Source organism: Macaca fascicularis, chromosome 3 (genome assembly GCF_037993035.2).
Source record: "Macaca fascicularis isolate 582-1 chromosome 3, T2T-MFA8v1.1".
NCBI lineage: Eukaryota > Metazoa > Chordata > Mammalia > Primates > Cercopithecidae > Macaca > Macaca fascicularis.
Window position 1 is genome coordinate 95,567,110 of NC_088377.1, and position 25,967 is coordinate 95,593,076.

General features: G+C 41.4%; 1 protein-coding gene across 1 annotated transcript; it reads right to left on the minus strand.

The window, feature by feature from the left end:
* Window positions 1–1,179: 1,179 nt before the first annotated feature.
* On the minus strand, window positions 1,180–25,606 carry LOC141410012 (neuropeptide S receptor-like). The gene is made up of 2 exons (XM_074036588.1): window positions 25,304–25,606; window positions 1,180–1,624 (listed from the first exon to the last, which is right to left on the minus strand). Exons 1-2 carry the CDS (start codon window positions 25,448–25,450, stop codon window positions 1,472–1,474), a joined length of 300 nt encoding a protein of 99 aa, XP_073892689.1. The 5' UTR covers window positions 25,451–25,606; the 3' UTR covers window positions 1,180–1,471.
* Between the last annotated feature and the right edge of the window lie 361 nt (window positions 25,607–25,967).

Below are 25,967 nucleotides of genomic sequence, written 5' to 3' on the forward strand. Positions count from 1 at the left end.
GACAACTTTTCTCTTTGATAATATGTAGGGAATTTTCAACTATCATGTGTTTATTGTTTATGAGAAAACTTTAAATTTCAAGCTGATATTCTTGCCACGTCTAAATCCTTTCATTCTAAAAGAATCCATAGTTCCATACAACATGCATTACCACACTGTAATCAAAGAAATATAATGAAAATAAGTTGTAGCATCCTCATCCAGGGATATTTGCCTCTAAGCATTTGCTGGATGATCCTAATTATCTCTACTTCTGCAATCATAGGAGTGAAAAATTAGAATCCCTGTTGGTAGGAAAGATTGAAGAAACTTTCCCCCATCCCAGGTTCCATCTTCAGAACTCTTGCTCCTTTTACCTTCTCTATATTTTTCAATGGTACCTTGGATGCTTACCCTAGCCACTGCAGCCTAGCTCAAGCAGATGGGCTTGTTATACTTTGTTAGAAAGAAAAAGGGGTATTTCAGGTTACCAACAATGTATGGCTAAGGTTCTCTTGTAAGTTACAGTGTCATATATTTTTGGCTCAAGACTAAATTCCAAAGAGCTCCACTACCATTACTACAGCTAAGATAACAGTACAGGTTGAAATATACCAAACAGCCCTTTCTGAAAGTCATTTACCATCACTCCTTGTAAGCACTTAATATTTACATTTTCCTTTTTGCATTTTTTTTCTATAGTCTGATCCAAATTAAGCTAATATAACAGCCATCTTGCTCCCAGAGCTTAGGACTCCACGCATGGCTTTTGCTGGACCTTCTGTGAATCCCATTTTCTCACTTTCTTCTCTGGACTGTAGAACAAGACTCTCCCTGGTTGTGTTTTTCTTTTCCTTTTGAACATGAGCTCTACTCATGTCTGTGGGGCTCTTACTTTCACAGATCATTTTCTTCTTTGAGAATATTGCACCATTCCTCTACTAGGTGTGCTGTGCTCACTCTTCTACTGAACAGTCATTTCCAAAGTCTACACTTAAGCATCCCGATCCTTGAGATTATACTACTTCATTATACTACCCCCAGTAGTGCTGTTGCACATCATTTGCATTTCAAAAGCAATGTCCACAGGCTTTAATCTGCAAAGTACTCAAGACTTAACATTAATAATTGAATAGAGATAGTGCTGGTACATTTTCTGGGATGTATTCCTTAAGCTCATAATGCAGGATAATATGGTAATATCACCTTAGTAAACTATGGAGGCTATTGTGTATAAAAACAGGGAACGCTACAGAACCATTTGGTGGCACTGATAATGGTATTTCCATTAGTGTAGTGAGTTACTTTTATAATGAAATCTTAGAGGCATTCATATGTGTTAAGTATGCCAGAGGAAATATTCAAACATGGGTTTTATATTGTTTCAGAAATTATTCCCAAATTTACCGATGTGTTACTTTTTTTTTTTTTTTTTTGATAAAATTCATTAAAAGCAGGAAGCCATAGGGACTTCACATACAGCTTCCTCCTCTCACTTGCATAGTGACCTACCTGTGATGGCCAGCTGAGTCACAAAGAAGGTCATTCTTGACTTCCTCTTTCTCCTCCATGTGGAAAAAAGCACAACAGAGTTTCCAACAATGGTAAAAACAAAGAGGACCCACAGAGTTATCAACTGCTCAGTCTGCAAGAAACAGAGAAAAATAAGACCAGTGTGCCAGTGAGAACCAGGGTTCTTTACAGAATGCATGGCCCAGGCTTTGGTGCTGGATTTCTTCCTCCTGGCCCCATATCCTTACCTTTGGAAGCTCTGCTCTTAAGAAAACAATGACAAAATGGTCTTCATTTACACCAGCTGCAGAGTAGATTAATACACCTTTTAAAAATCTTTTGGAAATATATGTCAAGAGACAAAAAGTTTATACTCTTTGGTCAAGTAATTGTAACACAATGTGAAAAGTAGGTCAAGATGTGGAAAAGAACACCACTGTCACAAAGATGTCCATATTTATTGTAAAAAGAAATTAGAAATTGTTTAAAGATAATAGGGTAGCTAAGTAAATAAAGCACTTCAATTCAGTGAACTATTACAGCATAGCTATTAACAATGACAACCACAAAGACCATGTAGCAATATTAAAAATACCTATAATATAATGGTAAGTGGGAAAACATGATAAAATCATGTACTGGGTATGATTACAACTCTGTAAAATTATATACATAGCAAAAAGGCTGAAGTACAGTAAAATGTTAAAAGCAGTCATATTAGGATGGTATAATTATGGGTTATCTTTTGTTCATTTGACAGAATTTTATAAGACAGTAATATTAAAGTTCTACTGAAGAATATTTCTGTGGTTTGAATGTGTCCTCCAAGGTTCATATGTTGAAATTTAATCCCCAAAGCAGTGGAGTTAAGGTAGAACCTTTAAGAAGTGACTAGATCTTGAAGGCTCTGCCCTCATGAATGGATTAATGTCGTTATTGTGGGAGTGGGTTAGTTATTGCAGGAGTGGGTTACTGATAAAGGAGTGAACTCAGTTCTCTTCCCTTGTCCCTCTCTCACCCTCTTGCTTTCTGCCATGGAATGATGCAGCAAGAAAGCCCTCACCAGATACCAGCACCTTCCCAGACCCTCACACTGTAGAAATAAATTACTTTTCTTTATAAATTACTCAGTCTTTGATACTCTGTTATAGCAGCATAAAACAGATTAAGATAAATGATTAATTAGTAAAAAGAAAAAAAGCAGGAATGCTATTAATCTAACGGTCCTTCTAAGAAATTTATTTTGTTTTGTTTTGTTTTGTTTCATTTTTTTGAGACAGGGTCTTGCTCTGCCACCCAGGCTGGAGTGCAGTGGAATGATCTCAGCTCACTGCAAGCTCTGCCTCCCAGGTTCATGCCATTCTCCTGCCTCAGCCTCCCAAGTAACTGGGACTACAGGCACCCACCACCACGCCCGGCTAATACTTTTTGATTTTTTAGTAGAGACGGAGTTTCACCCTGTTAGCCAGGATGGTCTCCACCTCCTGACCTAGTGATTTGCCCGCCTCAGCCTCCCAAAAAGTTCTGGGATTATAGGCATGAGCCACCATGCCTGGCCTTCTAAGAAATTTTTTATGAGCATTTTCATGAGTCCTATATTTTATCAATCTGATATTTAGGCTCTCCATCCTGGATTTACAGATCAGTTTCTAAGATCTTAGGTGGAGGTCAGGGCCTTGGAACTGCAGAACTGTGGAAATGAGGATAGGCATTGTGGTGATGTGGGGGGAGGATGAGGGCTGCACAACTAGAGTGGGAGGATGACAGGGTTGGAGAGCTCTGCAGATAAATCATGTCCAGCATACATACGTCACATCCCACTTGGAGGGCACCATCTTTGCTCAGCTTCAAGCCACACACTTTTTCTCTGGTTCTTTGACGACTAGAGGGGTCATATCCTGGATAACTCATTTCTCTAGCAGTCTTTAAATGGCTGATAAAGCATCAGGAATGAAAACTAATTATTATGCAAAGTACTGTACTGAGTGGAGGGAGTGAATTTTTGTAAGAGAATTCTCCCCATTGAGATAGATGGACAACAGTGCTGTCAGTAGCAGATACAACAGGAGAGGCCTTTTTGATGTCGTAGACTGACACTTCCCATTCAGGTGATGTGTCAGCAGTGGGACATGAAAAAGTGATTTGAATTTGGAGGACCTCTCTTTTAAAAAACAATGGAACAACTTGCAGACTAACATAAGCAGCCAGGTGGCTTGGAAGTCTCCATCATAAGGTCTCACTGACACCATGGTGCTGACAGATGAAACAGCTGAGGGACGGGGTTGGGGATAATGTGTCTATGTTCCTCAAATTGTTCTAATATAATATTCTATCAGGGAGGATGATGGTGCCCTGGGGGTGTCTAGGTTCAGGAAACAGCCCATCAAGCAGGTGGCCTGGCAGGTAAAGTATGACAGAAGGCCATCAAATACTTTTTGTCTCTAGAATGAGCTTTGGTGTGAATGCCCAGGGCAGCGCTGTGACACAGGTTTTGGGCCAGCCCTCCTGTGCCAAGCTCTTAGTTCTCTTTCTTCCCTATTCCTTGTTAACATTCTGAGTCTTCTAGGGAAGCGCCCCAGTTTTCCAGAAGCTTTTCCACCTGTTAGCATGAGCTTGGCTATGAGCAGCTGCACGTGGCGGAGGCCTTTGGAAAGTGCTTCTCAAAGTATGGTCCATGGCTAGGGTAATTATGAAACCTGGTTTGCCTAGGACAGTCCTAGTTGTCAACTGCTGTCCCAAGATAATTATTTAAATTTCCCTTTCTCTCTCAAAAAGTGTCTTTGGTTGGATAGTCAATTATATAATCATCCTATCCATGGTTCCCAGTGGGTGGGCTCCAAATATCATAGCCTAGTCTATATCAATCCCTAAAGATGAATTACTCTCTCTCTCTCTCTCAGCTTTGAAAGATTTAGGGGATTTAGAGGTTTGGGTTAGTTCAAGATATGATATGGGTTCCCTGGAGACCTTTCAAGAACTGTGCTCATTGAATATGGCACTTCAGCCCTAGAGTTGAAGGAGTTCACAGCTCTAGTGGGTCACCTATGTCTACTTTCACAGCCCCATGCTGGAGGCTGGGATGGCCTCCTCTTTCTGGCTAAGGCCGCCATACATGTCTTTGGCACTGCCAGGAGGCCGAGGAAGTGTTACAGCACACTGGCTGGCTGGAAAAGAGGTAGTATCTCTTCCGCTGCTGCTGTTCTTCATGTGGGAGAAGAAACTGAATCCACAAGGTACTGCATACCTCTACTTAGTTTGTAGTTGCTTGATTTTTACTGTATGAGACTTCCCTGCATTTCTCTTCTCTCTCTCTCTCTTCCCCATCATATTCTGCTTTCCATTGTTTACAGTGAAGTTTATAAGAATTTCTTTTCTGTTGTTTTTTAGAGACGGAGCCTAGTTCTGTCCCCCAGGCTGGAGTACAGTGGTGCCATCTTGGCTCACTGCAAGCTCCGCCTCCTGGGTTCACGCCATTCTCCTACTGCAGCCTCCCGAGTAACTGGGATTACAGGCGCCCACCACCACGCCCAGCTAATTTTTTGTATTTTTAGTAGAGACAGGGTTTCACTGTGTTAGCCAGGATGGTCTTCATCTCCTGACCTCATGATCCACCCGCCTCGGCCTCCCAAAGTGCTGGGATTACAGGTGTGAGCCACCTCGCCCAGCCACTGTGTCCCTTTTCTTAATGCAACGTCCTTTCAAGCTCTGCTGAGAATACAAATAAGAGATTTTCCAAGATTTACTCCCATTTCTTGTAGGGAATCCGTTTCGTAAAGAGAAGCATGTTGATGCCTTAAAGCAATTTCTTCTTTAAAAATTGCAATTAGCTGGTCGTGGTGGCACGTGCCTGTAGTCCTAGCTACTCGGGAGGCTGAGGCAGGAGAATCACTTGAACCTAGGAGGCGGAGGTTGCAGTGAGCTGAGATGGCGCCACTGCACTCCAGTCTGGAGACAGAGTGAGACTCTGTCAAAAAAAAAAAAAAAAAAAAAAAAAAAAGAATTGAAAAGAATTGAAAGAATTGAAAAGAAAAGCCTAGACGGTGCAAGGGGATGGTTTATTTCTGCACTTGTCCAGTACTGTATTGGTCTCTGTTGAACTCTTTCATTCTTGAATGGAGAAAGAAGAAGGAAGAGAAAAGCTAAAGCACTTAGGATGTTTCTTTGCCAGATCAGAAAGCCAGGTCTCCATGGTGGGAGAGGTGAGAACAATGTCTAGAAGCAGCCAAAGAAGGAGGCAAGGGTAGGATGTGAGGAAGATAGTAGATACAGGAATGTTTTCCTTACTGAGGCTCTGTCTTCACTGGCACCATCCATAGCCTCGCCCAAGTTTTACTTAGCCAGCCGTCCACACTCCTTTAGCTGGGAGAAGGCACTGACCACAATCCTCTTCTGTGAGGTCTGCAGCATTCAGTGAACCTCCCACAGAAATTTGCTCACTGGAGGTGGCCCCAGCCTCAGTGGATGGACTCTGAGTAGTGGAATGCCCTGGGGCTGATCTCTTCTCTGCTGACCCCCCAGGAAGGCCTTTACTTCCTGTCAGAGAGCAGAGGAGTCTGTCGACCCCTCCCTCAGAACGTCTTACCTACTCTACACGTTGTGGACATTCCTCCAGTTTTCCAGCAGGTGGAAGGGAATAGGGACCTTCCCTCTTTTCTACTTCTGATATGGAAGCCTTTTCAACTGAAATTACTTTCTGATAGCCTATTGGATGAGAATTGGAAAGAGGAAGAGAATAAGTGAATTCAGGGGAGTTTTGCATTGGAAGTCAACATTACATTTTCAGACTATATCTCTCTTTCATGTTTTCCTTTCCTCATGTAAGTACAGGCAGGCCTTACTTACATGAGTTTCCAGAAAAATAAATGCTGAAGTGAGTAAATGGTCTGCTTTTCACATACAGAGTTGGCATTTATGACCCTGGCAGCAAAGTTCACATTTCCAGAAATGAAGTTTCTGTCTAATGGAAGAAACTTCTGGTCCCCAGTGGGCAGTAAATGACTGCTTTCTTCATCTTTGTAGAGTGCAATCCAAGCCAAGGGATCCAGTCTTTTCAAAGTAGTCCCGGGGCTCAGATCTGCATTGTTGAAAGTTCAGAGTGACAAGCACTACATATCAAATCACCCTGGTTTGATGTATCAGTGAATTGGAAATCATTCCCTGGGACTGGTGAGTCAGTGATCGCTTGGACTGGGTTTTTGTTCTTGGGCTGTGCTTTGGGACGGTAAGTCCAAGGAGCTCTGTAAACAGGTTGGGGTCTATTTTCCTTTGATTGGCTGATGTCTCTAGGGCAGGCTGAGCAAATCCTATAAGTGAAACCCTCCCCACCTCCACATCTTTTGGAATTTTCTATTGGCAGATAATCTCCCCTTACTTCATAGGCTTCAGGACACTTCTAGATGTAGGAAGCCTCCCTGGCCAAATGCTTCTGGGGTCTTCCTAAGAGCCATGTTGATTTATCTGTTTATTAATTCATCTAACATCTATTAATTGCCTACTCTATGCCAGACATAGTATAAGGTGTTGGTGCTACAAGACAATAAAATAGGTTGAGTGTATAAGTTATACTCAGTCAAGTTTAAATCCTGTTTCACTGACTAGTACAAGGGTCATTAAGTATGAAAATACTCAACTGCTTGCTCCTTTATTCACAGCCATATTACGTGTGCATGTCCCCCTCCCCACCCACAGGCACACAGAGACACACACAAATCCCAGGATAATCTGGAGAGTCACGGTAATGGGGATTGAGGAAACAATTTCAGAGGAGTGAGAATATCACAACCAGGTGAGTCTCGTGGAAGAAAAGTTGATAGGCTTTGAAACCAACCTGACCTGGACTTGGTCTCTGCTACTTGTTGGATGTGTGATAGGTTGTATGTGATAACCTCTCTGACCTTCTTATTTGTAAAATGAGGACGAAGTCGAAACCTATCTCAGAATAGTTGTGATGGGTGGATAAGATGATGAAGATGGAGGTTTTTAGCTCAGTGCCTGCTACATAGTAGATATGCAATAAAAATTGGTTTATCTCCTCCCTGAGGTTTGTGGACTACATACGTACATTTGAGGGGTGATAACTCACTACCTTTTCAGAGTGATGCTTGAATTTACCGTGTTCATCCTATTTTTGGTACTAGTCTATTGGAATTTCACTAAGCCTAAGAAGCATTCTCCCTACCCACCCCCCACCACAGTGTACTGATGGTGTCCCAACACCATCCCCAAACTATTGCAGAATATAGTTGGGCATAAAATGCCCCCTAGTGGTGATGTGAGGCAAAATTCCAGCCAGATGGTCAAATACTGAGTGGAAATAAGAAATGTATTTAAAATGTTTCAGTAACTGAAGATTAGCCTGTTCTCAGCTCAATTACATGGTTGCTGGTATATGACTGATTGGCTTTTAACCTCAAGTTAATCAGGCTACCCAGTGACATCAGTTCTCTGCAGACCTGGATAATTGCAAATTGGGATTTAGAAAGATGAATTGCAGGGTTCCTTTGATGATGGTGATGCTTCCACAGGGCTGATAGCTGGGATGTGGCTCCATGAGCCATGCTTCCAGAGCCAAAAGGATGTCCATGCTGGCAGGCACTAAGCCTGGTTCACAACTCCACCCCTGGCATCTGTCTGGACCATAGAAGGTGCTTAATAAATATCTGTTGGATGGAAACATGGTTGATGACAAGTGCAAGGCTACTTACAAGAATCACAGAAAAGGTCATTTGAAATGGGAATTATCTCAGGAAATATAGGACATTAGTTACTCTAGTCGATTCTGGATCTGTCAGGCTAGTCTGGATTTATCCAGATCCAAGGAATAATGATCTCCTTTTTCAGTTAGGTGCTGAAAACTGGAAGACAAAAAGCCTAAGTATCTTTAACAATAGTAGGGTGAAAGGGAATGAAATAATTTGAGTGAATCACATTAATCCAGTACATGGCTTACTGAGTTTGTAATGTATGTAGTAGGTGCACAGTACATGTTTTTGATTGATTGTCATGTGCCAAGGATCATTTGATAAGCCTTACATATTGCTCACTTAACCATCACAACTTGACCAACGAGTTATCACTGTCCTCAATCTTTTGGTAAGGGAATGAGGTTCAGAGAAGTTACTTACCTGGGTTACTGGCTCATTGGGTGATGCAGCTGGGATTTGAATGTAGCTTTGCTTAATTGGAAAGACCATGCCCTGCTTACTCTAGTAGTTTTCTGCCCCGATTTTGGCTCGAGGATAGTGAAGTTGCCTCATTTACTTTCAATTTTCAAGGGAGAGACAATTCTTCATTTTCTTTCTGAGCCAAAACTTGCCTGAAGCTGAGTTTCCGGGGCTGGGTTGGATTCATGACTGTCTCCCCCAGGACTGAGCGTAAGGTCCATTCCTTGGAGGAATGGAGGGACTCTATGGCAACATGTGGCGCCCACACAACAGTAGTGATAAATGTCACAGAAGATGTAGCTACATCAGCTGTCCTGGTAGTCACAAAGCTTTCCGTGCCCCTCATGTTTTCAGGGTTTGTTTTAGGAAGGTTGTTATGTACGTGATGTTGAAGATGAATATCTCCAACACAGGAAGGACCAAATATTTGCTATTTTCCAAGATAGGAAAGAAAGTATCAGAAAAAAGGTTTCAATGATTTGGTGTCACTTCTCAGTGAGAAGACAATGAAATTCTACTTCTCTGTCACTGAGACTTGTGTGGCTTCCGTCATTCACAGCAGCAGGCTCTGAGGCCTACTCAAAGCCTCATTAATTTGCTTAGGTGAGTTGGCAATATCAAGTGCAAAGATAGAAAATCTCTAATTTTATTAGGGATCAGTCACAGTGTAACCCAGAGACATACATGGGCACCTGATTTTAGGTGAAACAGGCAGGAGCAGATAGCAAAGTTCTGTGTTCCTGAAGCTGCTTAATTAGACTTGGAGAATAAGACACAATGTGAGGATGTGGTGACCCCGGGCAGTAACTGGACAGTTGGTAATCTGTCATTTGGGAGGTCATCCCAACTTCTTCCCACATCTCACCCCACCTGCTGCTACAGAAGCAATGACAGGTGGTCAATAACCAGTCAAGGCCAACAAGGAGGCCTGAAGGTAGGACTGGGCTAGTTCAGGAGGGCCTGCCATTTTTCTCCCTGACAGCCATCTCCTTCTGATGATGCCTCTTTTTAAAATCTGTCTCTCCTCCCCTCCCTTGCCACCAACCCCTGAGCAACCCAGCTGGGAGGCATGCTTGCAAATACAGTTGAATTATGGTCATCACGACCTCCTGTTGGCATTCACATTTTCTAACTGTTTTACCATGAACTATGGGGATTCTGTCCCGGATTACCCAGGATTATCATCAGTTATAACACTCAATTATGAAAATATGTATGACAAGATTTTTTAAACATTCATAAAAAAGTAAGAAACCTGTAAAAAGCTACATATAAATTTGGTTGTTAGCTCAAGTTTTAATACTTTTGTAAGACTTTTCATATCACTTTAACAAGGGTCTAGAACAGGGAGAGATGGCACCGTCTGCAATGCCTCTAGACCTGTCTGGAGACTGGTAAGACAAGCTGACAGAGACCTTCTTCATGAAGAATAGAGAAAGTGGATGGGATGGGAGGTGCAGTTGAAGCCTAGGCCTGTTGAATTGGAGAGTGAGACTGTGGACCACGATTATTCCAAGTAGTTGTGAACTGAGAGTCATTCTGTGAACTCCCATGTAGTATAGAAGAGGGAAAGGCATTTACCCCAAGGAGAGAGCCTTGCTTACATGTTGGTGTAGAAATGACACTCAGGCCAGAAGTGGGAATCTCTCCTGAAAATCATGGAGCTGGAGACGTGATTATACTGGTTTGTAAACTGTACAGTCAAATTCCATAAACATTTCTGAGAATCTAATACCAAAGTTCAATATACTTTGGGGATATAAGGGAGGCTAAGACAAGGAGCTTCTAGTCTGATGGTGGAGGCAGGTATGTCAACCAGAATTTTCAGTGTGAACTTCTATGATAAAGATGTTGTAGAAACCCAAATAAGGAGCATTTAATAGAACCTGGGGAGGGGCTGGTCATGGCTGGTCAACAGGTATAGCCTACAGAGATTGTTATGCGAGCTGAGTCTGAAACAATGAGTAGAAGTAGCCAAGCTAAGAAGTAGAGTGCCTGGCAACAGCGTAAGTGAAGGCAGAGAGTGAGAACTTCAGGTTAGTGAGGACAGACAGTGGCCATTCAGGCACTTTTGAGGTAGTAACAGCAGAGAAAGGTTTACGATGAGAAGCTGGAGCTCTGTCCGAAAGCCAATTATTTTAATAATGGGACAAGGTCCAGGGCCTGTGTCATTGTCCTGAGTTAGAAGAATGTGCCCTCAAGAGGAGAGATTCTGGTCCATCTGCAATCTTCCTCAGTTGTCTTCGTCTGAATTGCCTTTGCCTTACCTCTCAACACCATCATTACAAGTGATGGAATGTAATACTAGCATCTTCAGACTGGGACTGTACCGGAAAGCGATTCAGCAGACTCTGGATTACTGCCTGACATTGATTTCTTAGTTTAGTCTTCAGGACATGTTGAATAACTGCATTAGTCATTTCTCCTCTGACTGGAAAGACATAGTCATTGGTTTGGAGTTTTTATCATCAGTACTGTGGATCGTAGATCATGTTTTATTAACAATGTTAATCTCCCACATCCTAAACGTTCTCATTTCGATCAGGGCTTGGCATGTGGGACTGCATTTGCGTTACTTTTGAATTCAGTTTTCTGGTTACTGGTGAATTCTTGAATTTCACCAGAAACAGAAATGCCAATGTTCTGCAATCATTTTAATGTGAATCTCTTCTTGCAATTTGTTCTTGGATCACAAGAGGACTTGCAAATTAACCACTAATAGCATGTATTGAAAGCTTTGAAACAATTAAATTCTGGGATTCCATTTGAATTCCCATAATGTAGCAAACCACAAATGTTAGAAATCATTTGGAAACCCACTGGACTTCAAGTCTATGTAGTAATTAATATTTGCTGAATAAACGAATGAAATGTCGGCTATATAACAAGAACTGAGATTAACATTTAAATTGCTATTTAAGCTCTAGACTCTTGAAATATGGAAAACTAACATTTAAGTAAATTAGGTCCAAATCTCTACAATGTGGTAGAAACCAAAGTAATTACTATATAATAAAAATGCCCAGAATGTATTATTCCTGATGATCCGCATAATTAAAATAATAAACCTTCAGGAATTTGTTTTCTGTTCTGGAGGTGCTAATAAAAAGGGAAAGTGTCTGAGAAACTTTCCCCTGGGAGCGCACCTTGGCTTGGACCTGATATTTAAAATCCATCTGGGAGGCTCAAAATCAAGTAGCTAAAAGAAACCAGGAGGAGCGAACATATGGATGGGCAGAAGCAGATGTAAGGACCAGGGAATGGAGTTGAACATCCTGGGAGATGAGAACAGTAGGAGAGCGGGCATGAGAGAGGCTCAGCAGGAGGATTCCTGCTACAGAGTCTGGAATTGCTACTCTTGCAAGCTTTGTTTTCTGTGCAGCTAAGTTGGGTGTTTGGGTAGCAAAATGTAAAAGGCTAATGAGTTGGTGTGCACTCAATTCATACAGCCAGTCATCTGCCTTGGTTTTCATTTGCTGTCTTCTTCCCTTGCCTGCATTTCTGGATCCCTTAATGTGCTCTCTGGGTCATGCAAGCCTCGCTTGCTTGGGTTCATTTCTGGGCTTCTGCAGAATAAATAGATTCTTCCCATTTACCTCATGGAAATACAATGCACAAAATTTATTTGAGAGGTTGCATGGTGTATCTTACGTGGTTATTTGTTGTTTAGAATAATAAATGTAATATGTGCTCACTGTAGAAAATACAGTAAGGTTTTACACAAAGATAAAATAAAAATCATCTGCAAAGTGATTTTCAGAGAGAATTTCTTACTTTTCCATCTTGGTATTTGTTTCTTCTATATTTTATGAGTATATATAAAACTTGAAATGTATTATATGTATTGTGCTTTTAAAAACCTTTGACATTGCACAAACAGAAATGGTTATTATAGGTGCATAATATTCCTTACTATTCCATTCTATGGTTATATCACACTTTTATTGTTCCATTGTTAGAAACTTGCTTTTTAATAAAAACAATGCAGTCTTTGTTTCTGTCTTCGAATGTTTCTTTAGTATACTTATGGTATAATCCTACAAATAGAATTACTAGGCAAAGTCTGAATACATCGTGTAAGTTTGCTGTATATTACCAAATTGCTTTCCAGAAAAATTGGGTTAAGTTGTTCTGATTTACTCTCTCACAAACAGTTTTACAGAACTGTTCTGGCTTTATATATTATTTTCCTTTCATCTTTATTTGATTTGTCTCATATTATGATGAATTATTGAGTCTGTATTGTTCAAACCACTATAAACAATATTTTTCACATATTCTTTTAACTCTGTATTTAATCTAAAATTGTTCTTATTTCCCATGCCCTTTTTCCATTAGAAATATTATTTATTTTCCCTCTAGGGTTCTTTATATATTAAGGACTTTAACCATGTTTTTTTTATATAATTAATGTATATACTATTAGCTATAATATTATATGTTTATTTTTATTGTAAATAAATTTCTTAATTTGTTGTTTCCCTTTAAATTTTTATTTTTAGGCTTGAATAGTGCTTGCTAATCCTAAAATTAGTGTCATCATTATATAATTTTTCTAGCTATTTTGTAAAAATTTAGTTCCACAATCCAGCTGAGATTTACCTTATAACTTTATATGAGCTATTACTCACCCACTACTTTTGTTGCCAAAATATTAGTTCCTTTTTTACTAATTTTGGTTGTTTCTTTGTAACATTAAGTTCATATATGTACTAGGACTTTATTTTCAGGGCAAACTATTTGTTATTATTGATCCATCTGTCAATTATTTTGCTAGTTCTGTAATGTTTTGCTTACTGTGGATACACATTTATTAATAACTAATAGGGAAACATATTTCTTCCCCATAGTTGTGTTCAAATTTCTGAACTTTTCTCACCTATTTTTTAAATAAAACTTTCAATTATCTAATCAATTTAAAACAATCACATTGAGGTTTTGATTAAAATTATTTCAAACATTATATGCTAATTTGGGGAGAATTGACATCTTCACGAAATTTAATCTTCCTATCTTGAAGCACCGCATGTCTTTCCATGTATTCTATATATTTCAGTAATGCTTCGCCTAGAGAATTAATGCTATCTTAAATTCGAATAGTGTTTTCCAGTTTATAAAACATTCTCATTTTTTCACAATCCTCTCAGCAGCTGAGCAGAAGCTCCAACTTGGATATTTAGAGACTGCAGTTCTTGTCCTGACTCTAACGTCTACCAGCTATGTAACCTTGGAAAGGTCACTTTACCTCTCTGGGCCTCATTTGCTCAGAGCTAGTTCTGTTCTGTTATCTGGTAAGTTCTTTCGGGAAAGCACATAATGTAACAGAGTGTTTTCTGAAGTGTGTGCCAGTGGTCATTATTAGAGGTAATATCGTAATGCTCTGTGGTCAAATAGATTTGGGAAATGCATGTTAAAGAATTAAACAAGTTTCTTTTCTTTCTTTCTTTTTCTTTTTATCTTTTTGAAACGGAGTCTTGCTCTGTCGCCCAGGCTGGAGTGCAGTGGTGCAATCTTGGCTCACTGCAACCTCCGCCTCCAGGGTTCAAGCAATTCTCCTGCTTCAGCCTCTGAGTAGCTGGGATTACAGGCACCCGCCACCATGCCCAGCTAATTTTTGTATTTTTAGTAGAGATGGGGTTTCACCATGTTGGCCAGACTGGTCTCGAACTCCTGACCTCAAATGATCCACCTACCTCGACCTCCCAAAATGCTGGGATTACAGGCATGAGCCACCGTAAACAAGTTTCTTTACCGTAAGACTTCTCAGAGAGTTAAATAGGTGAATGCATCCTCTAAGTATATAATGGTGTATACTATGTGGTGCTTCCCAAGTTCTTTATTCCACATTCCCCTGACAACTGCTTAAGAACTCTCATCGTAAGAATTCTGTGGAACAACCTTTGGGAATTCCTGATATGGTGGAAAGAGCATGTACCTTATCTGGGTCATAATTTTAACCCATATCTGGGTTAAAATTTTTGGATTATTAACTACTGTGTGAACTTATCTTCTCTGAGCCTCACTTTTATTTTCTCTAAATCAAAGAGGACAATGCCTGTCTCAGAGCTTTAGGAGTTGCCTTACACATTACTGAGCACCAAGATTTCCTGCCTTTCCCAGTGGGAGGATTATGTTTCTCTACTCCACTGATATCAGATGTGACCGTGAACTTACGTTGGCCAATGAATAGTGAGTGGAAGTCATATGTGTTATTTCTGGGCAGCAGCTTATGAGAGCCAGGGCAAGGATCATTACTCTGTATCTCTCTAGCTCTTGCTCTCCTGACTTCAGTATTATGGAAGCCTGTGTTGACATGGGGCTTCCATCAGCTGGTTCCCTGAGAGATTACAATACACGGAGCCCCTTGTTAACCTGTGATGGACATGGGACATGAGTAGGAAACAAATATTAATATATTATGGTTTTAACCCACTGAGAATATCCAGTTATTTGTTTCCTCAGCATAAGCTAGCTTAACCTGATTAATGAATGAAATAATCGATAGAAAAGACTGAATGCCTGATAGAGTTGCATTCATTACATTATTCTAAGTTTTATTTTAGGGTGATAGTTTCTATGTTCTTGAATACTCTGCATTTTTATCTTAACCTAGACCAAAAATCCTGAAAAGGGACTAAATACATTGGAAAGGGAATAAATTTATTCTTAGCCAAAAGAATATCTTCAGTCTTCATGGATTTTTCTGGGTTGCCAAGGGTTAGAGTCTACAATAATAGGTGAAAGAAGAGAAACCTGCATTTGAGCACTCGCAATATTCCCTTTCATTTTTTATTAAATTATGACTTGTGAATAATGCTCCTTGTGCGAACACTTGGGTTCAATATGTCTATGTGAATGGAATTCTGAGTGCTGTGGGGATACCTTGGGTCTGATTCAGAGGCCTGGGTGAGTCATGGCTGTAGCCCAGCAGAGGAGTTTTGGCTTCTGTAAGGAACTCCAAGAATCCTTTAGACTCTGTCCAGAGGGGATGGGGAGTAGGAGTTTATTTTACATTAAGCAAAGGCTTCTCTAAAATGCAAACAGCCATGGCAGGTTAGGGGGGTTATGAGAAGAGACATTTGAGGGATGGAACTCAGCACTCTTTTACTCAGAATGGTTTTTCTGCTAATACTTGGAGTCAGTTTATTGAAGAAAGAAGTTTTGATGAGATAAAAGAGGGATGGTGGAAAAGGGGAAGAAATAAATGCTTTTTAAAAACTGAGCATGCAAAGTCCAAGCTGAATGCCCTGGTAAGGATGAGGGCAGACAGATAAGGCTGGGAAAAGAGAGGCTTTTCAGAGGGCAGGGAATCTTCATGAGGGTTCTTGTGAGTCTTGTCAAAGTTATGATTGCATCTGATTCCTTTTCAACCACCTACTCCTGTCTTTAGAAGGAGGAAAGAGTCCCAGGAAGTTTGTTTTTTATTTATCTTTAGCAATGCATGACTAGGCTGGGTGGGTGGAGAGTCTTTGAGGGTGGAGTGTCTGGAAAGGTGGAGAACCTGAGAAAATGGAGAGGCAGGGAATGTGGAGAGGCCAGGAGGGTGAAGAAGCTGGATGAATGGGGGGTCCAGGAGGCTGGTCTTTGAGGGGGAAAAGCATCAGTCCTCCCCCACTTCCCACCTTCTCTGGGCTTGGAGAGGATTGTCACAGGTTAGTAAGCAGAAGTCCTCCACGACTACCTCCCTTCTCCTGTCTCTCAAAACTGTTCCTCCCACATGAGAACTAGCTCCATTCCTACTTCACCATCCAGGCAGGGATGGCGGTTATTGTTCCGCACCCAGGGCAGAGATACCTGGGGCTAGAGTAGCCCTGTGATGTGTGCAGGATCCCACAACATAAAACTGGCTGCCAGGTGCAGAGCCCGTGGCTCCAGCTTACATTTTGCTTGGATGTTTTAAGCTGTCAGGAAAGGATGTCATTCCTTATGCTTTTTGGAGGAGAATAAAAAAATCTTCTTATTGAGCCATCATGAAAAAATGAGCAGGTGTCTTGGGTAGTTTTTTGAGCTGATGTTTTTAGAATGGTTTTAGTATTTTTTCATAAAATTGCACAAGTGAATGGCATTGTTATTATCTGGAATGTAGAGAATCATTTGAAAAATGTAAGACCCTTTCCTATGAGGAGGGGTAGAAACTTTTACTTTCTTGGTTACTCAAAACTGTACAATCTAATCTGAATCAGTTTTTATAAGAATCTATTCAACCTCTTTGTAATCTAGATAATAACAGGACAAAATCCATGGGCAGAGCCAGCCTCTGTACCCTCCAAATGTGTAATAATGCAATGTCTGCTTGACTCTCTGTGGACCACGTTTTGAGACCTTGGCTTCAAGACTGTCAATGTCATATTATACTTAGTATTTATATCTATTAGGAAAGTATTCAGCTTAGCAGTGGCTTAAACAAAGATTTAATTTTTTTTCAGATAATAAGAAATCTGAAGATATGTTACTGCTGAACTCAATTCACTAAGATTCCCTTGGCTTCTTTTTCCTGTGGTCACAAAATGGCTGCTGCGGCTCTATGCCCTGGGTCTGAATTCAAGTCGGGGGGACGTCAGAATGCCAGCCATATCTTTCTACTTTCATCAGAAAAGGAAAAACCTTTATTGGAAATCTCAGAGACTTCCAATTAAGCTTCCCAAACTGTGCTACCTTTAACTGCAAGGGAGACTAGGAGAGTGAGTACTTAGCTGGGATGGTGAGAAGGAGGTTGAAACTAAGTATTGTTTCAACCAAATGGCATCCTGGGTTACAGAAACCTGTTCTCTTTCCCTGTCCCTCCTCCAGGCTCGTGTAGTGCCTCTACTCACCAATCCTATTGATGTTTCCCAAAATCCGATAGTATCATCATTATTCCTCGTCACTACTAAATAATACATAACATGGCTTACTATGATGTCACGAATCCCTCCCAAATTATGACGCCTATAAATTCAACCCAAATGGTTGGTGAAAAAGGATTAAGACTGTATCTACCCAAATTCATTCACATGAACTTACTGAGATATTAGCAGTAAACTTGTTTTACGGATTATTTCTTGATATACTCTTTCATTCAACAAAATATTTATTGACCTTGTATCTGCTATGTGTCAGTCACAGTACTAGGGATAGTAGGATCTAAAGGTGTCCCTAAATAACTGACATCTCGTCTGCGTGTGTGTGGGCATGTGTGTCTGTCGTTGTGTATTTGTATGTGTCCATGTGTATGTGCTCATGGCTGTGTGTGTATGCGTGCGTGCATGTGTGTGTATGTAGGTGAACATATATGTCAAGAGAGGAACCGTGTTGCACAGAGATTCTAAGTGCTTTGGGAGCACAAGGGTAGTGATGTGATGATGCTGGTCTACTGAATGATTCTGAAGCCTTCCCAGAAGAGGAGGCAACTGAGCTTAGAGTGATATCAGAAGAAAAAGGTATGAGAAAGGCATTTCCAGAAAAGGGAAACAGGACTTTGGATCCTCAGACTATGGTAAGACATTCAATACAACGCGGTCCAGGATGTGAAGAAAGGAGTAGAGAAGGTGATTGGGTCAGTGAAAGGCCAGTAGGCCAGGCCCAAGGATTTGGGTTTTATCTACCAGAGGTAAGGATCAAATCTTTAAAGCCATGCATTATACCCCCGACCCTGGGGGCATTTCTCTTGCCCATCAAGGTAACTAATTCTTGCCAATGGAACTCAGTCAAAGTCATGTGTCATTTCAGACCAAAGCCAACAAGACAAAGTTTGCCATCTCCCCTGGAAGCCACTTGTTCTAGAAGGTGTAGCTACCAGTTGACCTGTTTGCTACTGTGATGTGAGGGAACAATAAACCTCTGGTGTGTTAAACCACAGAGATTCAGGGTTCGGTTTCTACTATTTCAGAGCTTAACCTATCCAGACCAAAATCAGCTCAGAATCCTCTTTCTTTTCTTTCTTGTTTTGTTTTTACCTTATCTTAACTTTTAGGAAGTTTACACCTTTAACTTCTCTCAGACTTTAGTTTCATATCTGCTCAAATAAAAATAATGCTATTTTAAATCCCCCTAGAACTGATGGGTGGTTCAAAGGTGATACTGTGAAATCATATTGCAAACTGTAAAGTGCTGACATTAGCAATAGATCTATCATTTTTAGGCAGCCATCAATATTGCCTAAGTGAGAAAACAAGAACCTTGATTATTCCTTACAACTTCCTCATGACCTTGGGTGATTTTGCCATCTGTGGCCTGGAAAATCTTTATACCAGAGAAGAAGCCATTTCTTTCTTTCTCCAGATAGGGCATAATTTGCTGTTTCTGCAAATAGCCTTTCATGTAGTGGGCCATTAAGTTTGCTTAGATAATAGCTAGACATAATATCAGGATGACAAAGTAAGAAATAGAATTTTTCCCTCTGTATCTTATTCTACATTTTCATGGTCTCTCTTTTCTTTTCTTTTATTTCTTTTTTTTTTTTTTTTTTTTAAAGAAAAGAAACAGCTTAATTCACCACCATTGTTTGAGGACCACCTGCATATCAAAACTGTCCTGAAGTGCTTCCACCTGCAGTGGTCTCTCTCAGTTAAAACTTCTTCCTTACAGATAATGCTGCCTCCTCACCTCTCAGTAGTTGTCTTGAGAAAAGAGTGGAATGACAAACTCCTGGAACTCTAATTATGAATAATGAACACTACTGGGGGCCACTTGCTGTTCTTTAAGGCTATACAAGCATTCTCTCCCATTCACAACAACTCTCTACAGGACATGCAATTATTAGCTTTATTTGTTGGATGAGGAAACTGAGACACCGGTGGAAGTAAAGTGTCCAAAGTCACTCCGCTAGATGGTGTGGCACTGGGATTTGACCCCAGAAGTCTGGCTCTAAAGCCTGCTCTCTGAACCACACTGCCTCACTGAAATGCTGGAGAAAGCTCAAAAGCCTGAGTTTACTTGGGAGGTTTAGAGGTCCAGAGAGAAGCTCAGTTTACTTAAGAAAAATAGGGTTAGATTTCTTATCTACCTGAGTGCATGGCTTGAAACATTCTTACTTCATCAACAGGAAATTATTTCAAGGATGGCAGAATGGCATTGTGAAGCATGAATGGATGTGCTTCTTTCCACTTCTTTGATACACTGTCCACCAGCTCAGGCAGCCCCACTGCCCTCAGAGTGCACTCTTGACTCCATCAGTGCAGACAGAGAGAAACAAGTCAGCACTGGGCTTTCAAAATACCTCATCAAGGATATCTTAAACAGCTGGAAGAGAAAGGGGTTTTTTCTGTTGCAAGAGGGTGTGACTTTTGAGCATTCAGGACAGAGAGCCTGGAATAATAATTTTGGAGGAACACTGTGTTGTCAATTTCCCCATGACAGGGGGGTCGCTCAGGGCGATGGAAGGATTTGATGGCGCAGTAGTGGTGTCAGATGTCAGGGGAGATGTGAGACAACTGAGACAATGACAAAAGGGTATTGGATTGCCCCCTCCAAGGGTTAGCAGGAAAAAGGGGAGGAAGAGAGAACATTTGCTACATTTGGGGAGCACAGGATTGGAAGGGTGCTGAGGTCCACTTACTGTGTAGGGACCAGGGAAGGACAGTCTCCCAGACCTTCCTATCTATCAAGAGGTGGAAGTTGTACAGTGTAGGTGGCTATGTGGGATGAGAGAGGGCCAGAGACACTCCATTGTGTTTTCTGCAGCCCAAAGTTGGGAGCAGTCAAACTTTCTATTTCTAGGAAGGAGGCAGAAATTATAGCCGAGCTTGAGAGACAGGGATTCAAGCACCCTGTACCAGGAGATAATGTGGCCAAGGGACATTACCCCAGAAAGCAGTGTGGGCCTGACACAGGTCGGATGGGAACCCAGATGAAAGTCCAGAATGAGGATGACCACATCTGAGGGACAGACAGGTCTTGCTTCAACTGATGCCAACTTGCTCAGATCCCTCGCTAGATCAGACTCTCTTCACCTTCCATCCCTTACCACTCCCCACTCCCCTGCCCCCCCCCCCCACACACACAGAGAGAGAGAGAGAGAGAGAGAGAGAGAGAGAGAGAGAGAGAGAGAGAGAGAGAGAAATGCACTACAGAAGCACTGCCCCTGGAGTTAGATGCCTTCCCGAAGCCAGAAAATGTGAAAACTCTTCCTGGGCTGAAAAGCTCTGCAATGACTGGGTTTATTCTGAATTAGCTAAGATTATGCTTCCTGCCATCAGATGTATTAGTAACACAAAGAGAAATTTAGCCGAGGAAGATTTCCTTTTCAAATACTAGCCTCTATAGTTTGGAAATTGCGTGCCATCCTTAGCCTTTCTCATTTGCGTGAAGTGAAATTGGACACACTGCATGGTAGAGTTTACCCCGGGTCAGGGATTAGAAAGCAGAGCGCTAGATCTGGGTAGCAGAACTGGCTGGAAGGAATAATGTATTTAATAATGATTTAACTGAGCAAAACTAGTAGTAGTTCCCTTAGGAGCAGCCACAGTATTCAACTGTAGAAACTCAAATTGAACATACTGAGCGAGACTAATTAGAAAATAATAAAAAATGCATGATGTAAATGCAAGACCCCTGGTTACAAATTGCAGGAGATACATTTGGGGGTTGGAACATGAGGAATTCTGGATTCCAGGAAGGACATCACTGACACTGTCCTGGGACCAGGGCAGGAAGGGAGAACAGCAAGCCCTGGAAAGTTGTGAGCCGTTGAGGTGACAATCACAGATGAAAATGCCAGTACTTGATAGGTAGAAGAAGGTCTTAGAAATGAGTTATGAACCGAAATGTAGTGAAAACAAGCGTGGTCTACTTAAGCTTCTTAATTTGAGCTCCCTTGCAAAAACATAGTGTGAGATAATGCGTTGAGGTGAAATTTGCTTTTGTTATATTAATGGAGGAAGAGTGTGTTAAGAAAATTAACAGTAAGGCAGTGTGGCAGGGAGGGTGTACAAACAAAGGGAATAAACTGTGTCCAATCACCCTCAAGCACTTAGAAGCAACCATTTACATATAAATGATAGTTAGACTAATCGCGTATCACTTGTAACTATCCACTGAAGGAGGTGCAATAAAAGATTGTTGTTAGGTGATATTTAGCAGTCTTAGTTCATGTTTTGCCACTCACCTATGAGTAATAAAACTAAGTTTCATTTACATTATTTTATAATTTAGGTAATTCATTAATTGAGACAGGTCTCCCTCCCAGTTACTTCTAATTAGGTTTCTCATTAAGTATCAGAGATTCAGGAAACATTGCTGGTGAATTCACCAGCAAAATTAAGGGCTTTCTGTGTGAAGAGTTTTGTATTTGTTTTGCATTTGGACAGCCTTATATGCAGATACCTCATTTATTTTCTGATGAGCTAGTTCCCATTTCCCCTTGAAAACTTCTGGTAGATTCTTGAAGCGCATATAATTCCTTAATGCCAAGAACTAGGTCTTGAAGAGGTGAGCTGGATGTGATCTTAAAAGTACACAAAACTGGAAACTGTGAAGGGACCCAGCATCTGAGCTGAGAATCCTGAACCCAAGACTATGTAGGGTTAGTTACACAAGGCCCACGGTAGAAGATGGGATGGGTGAACCCACCCCAGACCTCCCTGCTCATTTCCAAGAGCCTCACATGCTTAGGAAGGTGGAGCAGGTTAGAGTGGTGGGAGCAGAAGCTAGAATTCAAGGGTGGAGGTTGGGGGAAGGAACAGACTCTAAGCCTGTGAAGGAAGTGCCAGTAAGATCTAGACGGGGTGTTTTGTCTCCTCCCGAAAGAGCTTTGGGGTTCAGAGGATAAGAACTAGAATGTTCTTAGTTTCCCAGAAACCAAGTCAGAAGCCCAGGTAAGTGGACTGAGCAAGACAGCTGAGACTAGGTAAGGCTGCCATGCGGTAGAGATGGATTCCCCAGGGCTGGACCAGATACTTGGTACCAGCTTATGGTGCCTCAGCTAATTCCGTACCCCACCCACTGGAATCTAGAACTGATCTTGGTCTCATTGGCTTAGAAATGGATTAGAGACAAGCTGAACATGCTTGCAGAAAGGGACCTGGGTGAGTATAGAGACCAGGCAGGGTAGGGGCTGATGGGTGGAAACTTGGTTAATGAGAGCCCCCACCCACCTCTGTCATAGGGAATACATGCTTTCTGTTGCTTATTTGACAAAATGTTGATAATTGGAAGAAAAAAACGTATCACAATTTGTTTATACAGTCAATGTTTATTGAGTATGACCAGCATAATGGTAGGTCCTGGGAGAAAATATGAAACAAATATAAGGCATTCCTTTAACTCAAGGAGCTTGAGGACTGTAACACATTCACCCAACACATATGGAAACAGCAGTTTAAGACAGAGCTGCATTAAGTGGCAAGAAGAGAGGTACAGTCCGTGACACTAATGAAGCTCGGGGAGGGATGAGTCATGGAGGGCTTCATGGAGGAAGCAACCCAAGCTGAGCTTTATAAAGTGGGTAACATTGTGATAAACAGATGAAGATGGAAGGCAGATCTGGATGGAAAGATACACCATGGATTGTGAGAATTAAATGAGATACTTCACAGAGGTCACTTGCTAAGTGAGTCTTGCTATGACTCTTGGCACCAAGAATACCCAAAGTAAATGAGATGTATGGTTGTTGCTGTTATTTCTGTGACATTTACTGCTGTTGCTGTTTTTATTTTTATGCTATTTTTTACTGCTTTTGATAAAGGCAATGGGGATTAAAGGGATACATTTGGGAGACAGTAAAGGGGGCACGGTTTTGAATTTCTTCTCTAGTATGTCAGATAAAATGAATCGCAGTGAACAAAGGCTTGCATCAGAACTATTTCTGTGTCAACAATGCATTAAAATTGCTTGTGGTCAAAGGGGATCATAGAAAAAAAGTTACACTAAGAAATGTAAGCTAAGTTCTCACAAATAACACCACTGATCACTGTGTAACTAAAAATCACAGGGTTTTAGTCAATACACGTATCTCTGTAATAATGAATCTGAGCACTCTAAGCTCCTGGCCAGACATAATTCCTCTCTTTCTGCTTTTCTCCTTGTCCAGTGGTCCAGCCGTTTTGCTGCAAACATATCAATAGGAATCAACTAGAGATGCTGTGATTCTCTTTAGCGTCTGGCGATGATGTTGCTAGGATAGAGAGGACAAACACTCAGAGAGAGCAGGGTGGGATTTGTTTCTTCGCATATTCCAAATATCCCTGTAGGTGCTGTATTCAAAAAATGGCAAATGAGATTTCAGCTGAGATTGATTCTTGCCTGAGTCTCAGAATAACCACCTTATTGCTGATTATTATTCCCTTTGCCATGGAGGACCTCTCTTCATTCTGCTTGCTGTCATATTCTGAGAATATCAAAGAGGCTGCACAGGCAGCAATACTAAGTGAAGTCCTGTGCTTCCTGGGTGCACAAAGCCTGCCAAGATAGACTCTCTGGGTCTGCAGGCTGATTTCATAAAGGGGATTATTCAGTCAACATTAAGTAGCAACAAACTCTAATTTTACTTTCCCTGCTACATCGTGGAGCTGTGCAGCTGAGCTGTGTATGTGCTTGCATTAGGAGGTGATTTGGAGACCAGGGTTTCGCTGAAGCCAGTGGAGGAGTGGTTTGATCAGGCTCTGCTTTGCTGCATAGTCATTAGGGCCCTGGAAGTTTAAGTCTGACTCCTGGGACAGCACCCTGCTGAAAGTTTTATTCTGAATACTTGCAAAAGAAATGAACTTCCAGTAGGGAGGTGGATATTACAGTAATGTTACCTCATTGTGTAAAAACCAAATCATTTCAAGAACATACAGAGGAGTAACAACAACAGCAAAACCCAACAAAGCAACAACTAGAATCTTTTTGAAGTATTTTTTCCTTTGGTGGAAAGGACCAGTTTGAGACCTGTGAATGATTGCAATGACTAAACATATTGTTAGGCAGGGTGTGAAATAACCTGACAAGCCAGCATTCTGAGGCAAGAAACAGGAAACTGTTGTTTTCCCAAACGTGTGGCTCATTTCTGTCCACAAGATCTTGTTGCGGAATAAGAAACAATACAGGATTAGCTTAATGAAGATCCTTCCTCAGTGTGGCCCTTGGATACTTTGAAGGTGAAACTCACCAAACTCTCTGTCTTTCATTTGTTCTAGGAGGGAATTTGTTGCAAATGGTGGCATCATCAACTACCCTCAAAGAAATCTATTTCTCAGTATGTTTAATGAAAAGGATCATCAAAGAAAGTGTCGTCCTTCCTGCCTTATTCAATGCTGTTTCTCATCACATCAGTCACTGTCCTGGGGATTGTGAGCTTTCCACACCTCTGGTGTTGCTAGCAAAAAACTCATAGCTGTAACCCCTACTAGAAACAGACATTTCAAGTACTGCTATAGGATTAATTAAAAGTGCTTTCACCTTAGGAAAAAGGGAAAGTAAAAATCATCCACTCATAAATGTTACTCATGATTCACTCATTTCCAGCAGCATCAGAAAGAAAAATGCCACCTGTATTCCTAAGAAACTACAGTCTAGGTCTCTGCACACTAAAGCTTGTTGCTTTAGCACTTCAGACTTTTGAAAATCCTTTTTAGTAAAGAAAATAAACAACATTCATTCACAATACTGGCTATGATCCTTTAATTGACACTCTTAAGTTCCACCAGTCTCATTATAATGTCAGTGTGCAGAGTCGCAGGCAGGAAACTTACCTTAAAGGAGTAGTAGAAGGAGCCCCATTCCTTTCCTTCCACCACTTCAGTAAAAGTCACTGTTTCAGTGCAAGCCACTGGGGAAGAATCCAGCATCTGCCCGGTCCCATTGGAATCGAAGCTGCCCTCTGTGAAGTTGGCTGGCATGGCTCAGGCGGGGTTGAGCCTCGCGGTCCCTGCTCCTGCAGCTGAGTGAGGGAGTCCAGCTCGCCTCCTGAGAGCTGGGCAGCAGCTGCAGCTCTGCTGAACAGAGGCACAGAGCCCTCCCTGAGCCCACCTCACTGAAGAGCTCTGCCTGATGACAGGGAGGATCTACGTGCTGCTCTCTCCTTGGCAATTACCACCAGCACAGCACAACCCTCATCACCCCACAGTCCCACCCAGGGCCAGGGCCCCACCCCAAGAGGAAGGGGGAGCTCCCCATAGCCATCAACATGGCTCCCTGGATGGGACCCCTGTTCTGTTGTGCTTTTTGTTACTTCCACAGTGGACCCCCACTTCTGCTCCAGCTTCAACAATACAGGAATTTGGACTAATCAGTAGGTACATGGATTCAGGTCATGTTTCCACTTCTGAAATCAAATTATAATTATAATTTGTTTCAGCTGAGGTTGCTTTCTGACTTAAAGTCTCACCTTGCCATCTACTCTGTCGTGTGCTCTTA